This window comes from Lactuca sativa, chromosome 5 (genome assembly GCF_002870075.4).
Source record: "Lactuca sativa cultivar Salinas chromosome 5, Lsat_Salinas_v11, whole genome shotgun sequence".
Taxonomy (NCBI): Eukaryota; Viridiplantae; Streptophyta; class Magnoliopsida; order Asterales; family Asteraceae; genus Lactuca; species Lactuca sativa.
Genome location: NC_056627.2, coordinates 190,901,790 through 190,912,760, shown reverse-complemented (window position 1 = coordinate 190,912,760; position 10,971 = coordinate 190,901,790). Strand labels below are relative to the sequence as shown.

At 37.4% G+C, this 10,971-nt stretch overlaps 1 protein-coding gene across 1 annotated transcript; it reads left to right on the top strand.

The window, feature by feature from the left end:
- Positions 1–1,245: 1,245 nt before the first annotated feature.
- LOC111900457 (flocculation protein FLO11-like) lies at positions 1,246–2,079 on the top strand. Its single transcript, XM_023896344.1, has one exon. The coding sequence runs from the start codon at positions 1,246–1,248 to the stop codon at positions 2,077–2,079; it is 834 nt and encodes a 277-aa protein (XP_023752112.1).
- Positions 2,080–10,971: the final 8,892 nt, after the last annotated feature.

Sequence of the window (10,971 nt, the reverse complement as noted above, 5' to 3'; positions counted from 1 at the left end):
TTAAACCACGCGTGCTGACGTATATCTGGGAGAAACCAACCTGTCATATCGTGCTTTTTCAGGCGACGTTTTAGTGATCTCATCAATATGATGACAATTCTTTCTCTCTCTTGGAAATGGTATATGAAGGAGTTCTAATTTCATTTCTCTCTTTCACCTGCAACAAATTCTCTCTATCTACACGGCGATTCACAACTGTTCATCTTCTTTATTCAATCAACAATGGCGAATTCTTCATCTTCTCAAGACCAAACTACTTCATTGCCATTGTTCTCAATCAAGCCTAATCAGAACATGATTATCGAACTCAATCAGTTTCTATATGATTCGTACATGCTACAAGTGGTAGAGTGTTTGAAATATTCACCTTTGGTTATAGCCCTAACTCAAGTGGAAGCTGTTCCTATGTCTCTACTATCACAAGTTTACTCTACTGCCTCCTATGACAAGAACAGGGAAAGAATCTACTTTCAAATCCATTCTAAAAAGGCCTATATTTCAAAAGGGAGATTTTGTTCCCTTTTTCACCTTGCAGTGGACTCATCTTTGATTTCACCAGACTTCATCACAACTACTCAACTGTTCTCAATGCTCTACGAGATGGGATACACTGACGTGCTAACCACGGTTACAAAGGTCAAGAAGTCATGCTATCCCTCCCCATGGAATGGATTGCTCACTCTTCTCATCAAGAGTTTTGCGGAGAGGAGTGGTGGATCAGATGACACCAACAAGGGTTTTCTCACCCTTCTATATGGTCTTTACAAAGGTATCAATCTCGACTATGGGTCGATTATCTGGTCTCAAGCGGTGCAAAGCCTCAATACTTCTACGAGGCATTCTGAAATTTCATGTGGTAGATTTTGGACTCTCATTTCACGAAGGGCGATTAATTCTTTGGAAATTCCGGTCATGAAGGATGCCCTAGTTGCGTCTATTTCCACGTTTCACACCAAGAAAATCATCATCTCCGATCCTACGAAGTTCCATCACATTGGCTATATCCGGAAGACAATGTGCCGGTGTGTTACAATCAAGAGTAAATTCATGGCAACTTATTGCAAGCTTCCCCTCAAGGAACCGAGAGTCTTATCTCCTGAACAGAAGGCTGCCCTAGCTGCTGTGGACAAGCCTGGCAACCGAGGAAAACAAAATACTACCTATAAAGAGACAACGGATGATGATAAGTCCAAGAAGCGAAAGTCCTAAAAAGGAGATTCTTCTAATCCAAAGAAGATTAAGAAGATGGCAAAACAGTCCAAGAGTCCCACTCCTCCCAGTTCAGAAAATGACGAGGAGAATGGCGAAGAGAAAATTCATCATGAATTACCGAGAGGCAACACACCTCCCCGGTCCCCAACTTCAACAAACTATCTTCATGACAAACTTCCTACACCACCTCCATCACTGAAACAGACAGTTTCAGTTTCGGTTGCTCCTATTCCCCTACCTACCACATCTCAAACACCAACTTCAACAACATCCTTACCACCACCACCAATTACTTCTGTTTCTATATCCACAACCCCCTTACCACCTCCCATTATTTCCCAATCAACTACCACTACCATACCTGAACCGACAGTAGAAGTCAACCTATCTGATACGGGGGAAACTATTGTAACTGAACCTCCAGTTACTTCTAAACCTCTTTCTCCCAACCACTCAACTGATTCCGGTGCCACTCTCGGTGGTGCTAATGATGAGTTTGATTCTACATACTACAGTCCCTATAGGCTTCCTACCGATGAAGATGATGTTGCTCCCATCACAAGCCAACACTTGCAGACCATTAATGAGAAACTGGACAAACTTCTTGATGACAACAAATCCTATAGTGGCGTTGTACTAAAAGCCTTTTTGGAAACTGCTCTTGAACAATACACAGAGTCCATTGAAAAATCCACACAATCTGTTACTGACTCTTCTTCTTCTTGCAAGAAGGCCACTGCTGATGTTGCAGAGGTTGTACATACAACTCAAATATTTCTTAAGTCACTCAAGGGGCATGCGGATACAAATGCGGCCAAGGTACAAGCCTCTGTGGATTCATTCTCCAAGTCTCTTCAAGAGGAGTAAACAAAGTTTGAGGCTGTTCGTTCTTCCATCCAAGCAGAGAACACTTCACTTAGTTATGTGTCTTCTCGGCTGGAATCCCTTCATGCTAATTTAGCAACCGAAAGTACTCTGATGGAAGAACTTGCCAGACAAGCATCCACCATTGAAGCTTAGAAGGTTCAGCTTGCTCAAGCTGAAAAGGAGATTTCTTTATTGAAAAGTGAGCGAGCTGTTTTTCGGAGCTGTGCAGGGGATGTCAAGGATATGCTGACCAACATTATTTGTACTCATGATCCTATCCTCACTTTGACCATAAGAAATCATCTCACTACAAAATTACTTCTTGCCCTTGCCTTTTTACATGAGATGAAAGGTGTTTCGGAGCCATTCTTACCTCCAAAATAAGGGGGAGATAGTGCTCAACCGAAGGAGAAGGTGATTGTGAAAACCGAATCTGCCCAACCAAATGTCAAAGTCACAACCGAACCCAAGGGTAATTAAGCTTCGGGTTCTGGTTCTCAAGCTAAGCATAATGAGGGTGAAGATGATAGTGATAATAATGTTAAAGAGACAATTGATGTGGCTCTCAAAAGAAAGTAGAGAGAAAGAGAGTTGAATGAATCTCTAAAGGTTGCGAAGGATGCTGAGGAGAGGGAAAGGAGGACCAAGGAGGAAGAAGAAGCCTTAAACTGCAAAAAAAGCCTTATTTCCTCTTTGGGAAAAAGAGACACTTATCAATCAAGCTATAGAGTTTTCAAGTGTTTATTGCTTGGAACCTGTTGCTTTGTTTGACTGTGACAATTCTAAGGACTCACAGTTCGACATGCCGATAACACAGAAGGCATTCACATTTCATTTTTTCGATTCGACTGTTGATGTTCCTTTTCCTCATCCAAAAGTTGATCGTGAGCTAATCGGCTTTTATTTGAAGTATGGTCAACCGCGATACTTGACATGGAGCGCACAGAAGATTGTCACTGTCAAGGTACTCAAACCTTCGCCTGCTGGGAAGTTCGTAAATGTTAATTTCAAAATCACACGAGGATCAGCAAACTCGATGTCGATTATTTCCCTAGCAGATCTTCCGAATTTAAATCCTCACGATTGGATTCTTTTGTTTAACATTCTGCTCACTAATCCAAAAGAATATGAGCCGATACTGGATCACTTGAAGAGGTTGTTGGCTTCCTACATTCATGAGGTTGCTTCTTTGGATCAGGAGATAGCGAAAGTAATGAACAAGAAACCAACTGCCAAGACAACACCGAAACCAGGAGATGTGAACCAGATGAAGATGGGCCAAATAGATTCTACACATCTCATTATGATGTTTACAAAGGGCGAAGCTCACATATATCTGTTCACTCTTGTCGATAAACATTTGTTTTCAACAGATTTCTTGGAGCATATTATCAACATTATTCATCGGTGAAAGCAGAACTCAGAGGCAGATAAGAAGAACTTCATTGACATGTTGCGGTGGTACATAACGTTTCGACATCATCTGTTGGCTATCATACCGAAGGTGTTCAAAAAATAAATAAGGTTTATGTAGCTCAACCAAAGTGAGCTTTCGACTCCATTGACGCAAAAGGGGAGATTGTTGAGTTTAATTGTGTTGCGTCATGGGCCTGTATTTTGTATCCGGATTGGGCCTGTCCATCCGTGATTATCTAGTAGGGTTAAACTATAAATATGCATGCATGTATGCATTAGAGTCAGTTGATTTTATGTTGATTATTTTGTAACCCTAAACACCTCTACAGTCGAAGTTCTTTATCGAGCTCTTCTGAGGTGTTGAATCAATAATCATACGACACGATTAAAGCCATTCTCATGTTTATAATTACGTTCTTAATTGTTTGTCTATATAGAAGCTAACGATTATGATTGAACTTTGTTTCAACAGAACCTTTAACACTAGCGCTCAACCGGAGGAAGAAATTCCAATTGAACCCATTGACGAGTCATTACCTCTTAGATGCTCCACTCTAGTTAAAATGACACCAGAGCTTTATGGTTTCCATATAACTACAGATGGTGATATGTTTATCACTTATAGTACACTGGTAAATTTGGACGAGCCTTCTAACTACAAGAAAGCCATGGTAGGCCCTGAGTCTCTTGAGTGGATAGAGGTAGTGGACAACGAGATCAAGTCCAGGTATGACAATCATGTTTGGAAATTGGTTGACAATGTACTGGGTCGTAAGACAATTGGGTGCAAATGGATCTTCTAGAAGAAGATCGACATGGATTGAAAGGTACACACCTTCAACGCTAGGTTGGTTGCGAAGGGATTTACTCAAACCCTAGGGGTTGACTATGATGAGACCTTCTCACCTAGCTAAGATTAAATCTATTAGAGTTATGCTAGCCATAGATGCGTTCATGATTATGAAATTTAGCAAATGGATGTGAAAACCGCTTTCCTTAATGGAATGTTGGCTTAGGATTTTTTATATGAGTCAGCCAGAGGGTTTTATGGATGCTAAGTACCCTAATAGAGTGTGTAAGCTTCAGAAATCAATCTATGCATTGAAAAAAGCTTCTTGCAGATGGAATCTTTGCTTTGACGAAAAGGTTAAAGAGTTTGCATTTTCTAGCAGTGAGGATGAATCTTGTGTATATGTCAAAGCTAGTAGGAGTATAGTCACTTTCTTGGTATTGTATGTTGATGACATACTACTTTTAGGAAATGACATTCCAACCATGCAGGAAGTTAAGTCTGATGGGTTTTGGTCATAAGACATCCTATGTGCTCATACAAACCCTAAAGCTCGGATCTAGGTTTCTCTATTGTACATACTTTGAATCCAAGACTTGAACCCTAATTCTAGCATATGGAAATCAGAATTCACATGTAAATAGGTTTAAGAACATACCTTGATTGTTATGTAGCAATAACAATCCAATTCCTCCTTGAATTGACCTTGGAAAGCAAAGAGTCACAAGTGTCACTCCTCTAATGGCTTACAAACACCATAAGCAAGTGGAGAAGGTATAAGGAGAGAGGAGGGAGGTTAGAATTCGTATTTGGGACCTCTTGGGAAGGGATACCCGAATTCATAACCCTAGGGGTGTTTATATAGGTGTAGAGATAGGGTTTCAGTCATTATCCTTATCTAGTTGATTATCCATTAAGCAACCAATAAGATAATCCTTGAATCCTTATCATACTCGAATTCTAAGGCTTTCCAACCTTAAATTCGTTCACCATACTTATAAGATAATTCTTACCTTATTTTGTAACTATCACATAATTACAATTCAGCCCCTCAAGTTTAATTAATTACACTTGATCACAAAACTAATTCTTAATTAATTATCGACCAATATTAATTAAACAAATATGATTTCTCCTTTAATATATTATTCTTATAACATATTAATAAATCATATTATCCTCTCTCTCTATATATATTTCTCCAATCAAGTTGCTTTGGTGAAGGCAACCCAAAAGGACCATGCACCATCGGGTCAAGTACATACCAAAATAGTTATGGACTTAGACACTAATCCAACAAAGTCATGGCTTGGATAAGTCTAATAACTATTCTGCGTATGACTTCGGATCCCGATCTGCAATCGTAGCTTTCCAAAGCCGCTGTCAACTCTGATCATATCAAATACGCGTGTCCTTAGATAAGGGATCAAATATTCCTCCATTCTAGATATCATATGAGATATGATTTCTAATCATTCTCTTTGTACTACTTCTCGATTTCTGATTTATGACGACTGACTAATTGAACAAATCAAATTAGCCCTAGCCCGGCCGAGCATTTACGTTTGTCATCACTAAACCATCGAGGGGCCCAAAGATATCGCTTTTATCCTACTTTGGATAAAAGGAACGGATAAACCTTGATACAATGCTTGCTTGTACTCACGCACCGAATCACACACAACAATATGTTTTATAACACCAAGTTACTGGTGCGTTTACATATTATCAATGTGCAACCGATTCGCAAGATACAACTCACACATCTCGGTTTCAAGAATATAAGATGTTATCGTCTCACCAATCACTCGTGATACAATCCATGGAGTGATCCAAGTGAGCGTGGGTCTAATCCAATGCTCAAATCACATTCATAAGCACTCATGAACGTTGCAGCAAACTCTTGCTTATGTCTAATACTCTTTTAGACAATCTACACACCAATTCACGACAGTCTTCATTCATATCTACTTCCAACATATGAACGACTGTGGCCCGTTTGAATAATTCGATTATTCTTAATAAACTCAATTATTCTGGAAGTCAAAACATGCAAATGTGAAACACAAGAATAATACTAATCCCATATGGCCTCAAACCTTTGAGTATAAATAAAACACCTTTTATTTATCACCATATTGATTACTCATTATTTGTCGTTTCGGGTAATCAACTTCTTACTTGAATTACAATACTTGTCCCATGCTCCTAGCATGCACACAATGTTTACCTATGGTTCTTACTTTGTGAAATAGATCACATTGAACACATTTCCAATCATTCTCATTTCACAACTCCAAATCCTTTTTCCATAAGTTAAAGAATATCAAATTCTTGCTACTTATAGAATATACTAGATTCTAACATTCTATGCAACTTATCCTTTCGTAATGTCACTGCACCAAAGTCACAAAGACTATTGCCAATGATATTACAAAGTCCTCTATCGGAGATTGTTACAAGACAATTCCATAGACGTGATGTCTCTCACTCAAAGTACATTCTTTGAACATCCTTTTGCATAGAAGTTTCTAATTTAGTCATAGATTTCTCAATATTCAATTCCCAATATGGACACACTTCCATATGTTCCATATGACAACTCATTCTTAATAGAATCTTATCTATTCGTAATGATGTTGATATGGTCCATCCAATATGGAAACATTTCCATATTTTCCAATACTATACTTCCAACTACTCACAAGCGACCAATCCTCGTCGAACTTGGATTGTCCTTTGATAGTTGTTTAATTATTTTAGTCTAAACCGATTCTTGTCCTTTTTCCCTCTAAATGTGCTTGACATTTGGAAAATTTTAGAATGGTCAAACATTAAAGCATTTGCAATCGATCCTATACCCGAAGCGTATGGGACACGACGCATAATGTTTTATTTGCTATGTTCTCAAAATTCGAATTGTGAAGAGGGATGCCGTAATCATAATCGAAATTTTAAGAACACATTTTGTACCTTTGACTAATTTTATTAACATTTCTCAACCTAAACCTTTAGATTTGAAATGAAGCATAATATTCTCTCCCTTAATTATAGCAAAACAACTTTTCAACTATTGCGACTTTGCAAAGTATGACTCATGTTTTCTATAATTAATATTGCTAACCTTGCAATACTTTCCTTAATAATCATACAATCATAACTTTTATGCTCCCACTATCTTGATGATTATTAAAACATAACACTTATGCTCCCACTAGCTTCGACATGTATTCATAAACATCTCAACTTCCAGAAAGACAATACTTATTGAATTTCTTAAGTTCATGTTTCTAATACTTAGTGCTTTGATAATCCTTTATCAATGCTTCTTGAACTTATACACCTTTGCCTTCGATAGTTCATATGTGTGTCTAAACAATTAAGACTAATTGCCAAACCTCACAATTCAAATTATGGAAAGGGATGCCGTAACCATAATTGAATTCGAGAATGCAATTTTACAATCACTATCTTCTTAAAATCTTTCTTAGTGAAAGCATTTTCTCACAATCATTTTCATGAAGGAGGAAATCTTATGACACTTAGATTTAAATAGTGTATAAACGTTCCTATCCATGTGAATTTGTCAAAACCAACGTTTACGACAAATTCAAACTCATATGGATCGAACTTTCTTAATCTTGATTTCTTGCCTCATGGTAGCATAGCTGCCCACCACGTCTTCCAAGTAGTTAAGCATCTCACCCTTTCTTATCAATGTACCTTTCATTGATTAAGGTGCCTTGCCTTTTATGCATTCAAGATGAGAACTCATAGAACTCATATGCATGATTAACTCAATTGGAACAGCACATAATCAAAATAATGTCAATACGATAGGTTGTCAACCTCAACTCGTGTGCTAGTGATGATTGGTAAGGTTTATTTGATTTGTCCTTGAAACCTTTCAAGACCATTAAGACTCCCACTGACTCCTTGACTTATAAGATTCTCTTGTCAAAGCCATTTCTTGACAAACAAATATTCAAGAGTTAGTGTAGCTTTTATCAAAACTCTTCATAAATTGGTCCTAGTTGGTCTTTGTCTTATCTAAGACATCACAATCTTACCACATTTAATGAAAGTTACAAACCTTCTTAATACTTATCACTCATTGTCACAATCTTAACTTTAAGATTTATCATTGGAATGAAGTATGATTGACTTCTTGATTTAACCATTTCTTCAATTCTTGATTCCTCTTCTTAGACATACAATTGTACTAAGACTCACTTAGAGGATCAATTGAGATATGGTTCTTAATCATTAAGACTTATCATAAAGCATAAAAGGTACTCTCCCATCTTCTTAGAATGGAGAAACTTTTATCTTTCTGCCTACTTGATTCTTCTTATTCGTTCTGCTATTGATCTAAACCCTTTAATCAATTCAGAATTACACTTAATCTTGTAAGTATAATCATATTTACTAAATCTTTAGTAAATCATGACGAATATAATTGTTACTCTTATGGTGGTCTTGATCAACACGCAACTTTGTGTATTCGATCTCTTAGTCCTTCACCTGACACTTTGTCAACGAATTGATCTAATTTCCAAATATGAAATTTCTCATTCATCGTGCAACCAAGTTGCATGATTCCAAATTTCTATCAAATTGAAACTTTGGGCGATGAGAAACTCTCCCTATTTGGTAAATTCTTGACATTTCCATAAATAACATAACTAAGAATCATATCCATTTGTTGTAGAAATATGCAAACACCAATTTTCATAACGATTTCATTGCAAGGAAATAAATAAATAAATAAGTCAAACAAAAATTTTATTTTATTTATAAAAGCAGCGGAAAACATTTGTCCTTACAATGCAAAATCCATTGAAAACTATGTATAAAAGAAAATTTCTAACAACTCTATCATAACTTTCTAAGCTCAAAATCTAATCTTCAAGTCCATGCGATCAAGATCCATTCCTTGTGATTAGATTCATCTTGTTCTTTCACCAAGCTTCCTTTCTTTTCACCGATCCTGTAAAACATTCAAATGCAATCTTATCACATTATGTATCAATGAATAGGAACTTAATGGAGTTAGATAGTGGATTTTACCTAAAGCACAGCCATACTCTTTGACTCTCCCATCTTCTGGACTCTTCAGGCTCTTTGGGCAGACTTGTATCCAACGCCCTCTCTTTTGGCAGCAAACGCAGGTCGGTTCTCCTAGAACGTCCTCGGAAGCATGGTTGGTTGACTTTTCCAACAAATACACTCCATTGCTTTGCCAAATCATTTCTGATTCAGCAGCAATGAGCATGTAAGTTAGGTCAATGAGGTTGTCGTCATGATTCATCATATAATACTTTCTTTTGAACTCATTATATGATTCAGGAAGTGACTGCAAAACCCAATTCACAGCCAACTCATCTGGGAATGACACACCCAACATTATCAACCTATCAATGTGTGATTTCATTCCTAGAACGTGGGCACACACGGGTTTACCATCTTCATGTTTCATTTCCAATAGGGCTTTAGTGATATTGAACCTTTCAACTCTTCGATCTTGTGGGTTGGGGAGAACAATAGGAGGAGGAGGAGGAAGTGAAGCATGATTTCTTGTTCCTCGATTGAATCGTGGAATACCATCTTCATGTGGAAAGCTTGTTCCACGGGATTTGGGAAAACCATCGTTGTCGAACTTTGACATCTACAAAACGGGAGAAAACGAATTCAAGTTAGTTGATAGATTGAGTCCTTGGTAGATCACCCAAATGAAATTCCAAGGCTAGGACCCAACACAATACGCTACAACCTAGAAAAGGGATGCCGTAATCTAGTTGCAGAATATTTGAAGGTAAGTGAATGACGATTCACTAATTTCCACCATGAAAAACGAAAAAGAAATTTAAGTTTTAAATCTATGAAAACTCCTAGATCCTTTGAGATACATTGAACTTTCAATGGCATGTTTATATCTCGATATGCCCCTCTTGTTTGTGACTGGGATGCCGAGGATCACAAAGCGGGTGTGAATAACCATGCAAACCACAGGGTGCCCTCACATGTTACAGTCACCTATTCGATGTGCCGGTAAACCACACACGCTCCACCGAACTATGACAAACATTGAGTCACCCTTTGCTACCTTTGCTTAGACCCATTTAGTGTGCCGGTTAACCACACACGCTCCACTAACGTCTTCGCAAGGGCACAAAGTGTAATTTCATTGCATCAATTCACTTTTGCCTAAGTAACTAAGATTGGGAATTTTATAAAACATTTAGTTACTTGATAATTCATTATACTTATAATGGAAGGTTTCGTCCTATCCTACCCGTTCGGCTAACGACCCTCCACTAGTCAAGAGTGCGGTGGGTAAGAGTGGATACCCATTCAATCGCCATTTTATAGGCAATTTCCTTAAACACCCCTTATAGACCAGCTTCGTGAATGAGGCCTACTAACGGTAAGACTGACTTTTAGTTATACATATATATAATGTTAGACTTTTAATGTTATATATAGGGTGTATTTTATAACTTTTAAAATACTATGTGGTTAACTTTAACAATTACACTTTTAATTCTATTAAATGGTTAACCTAAACTTTAATGGATTTATTAAATCTCTTTTAATTATACACCTTAATTAATTAATAAAACCATAAGGGTGTGATTTGAACCTTTTCAAAATTACTTAGATGTTTTAGAATTTAACATTCCTAA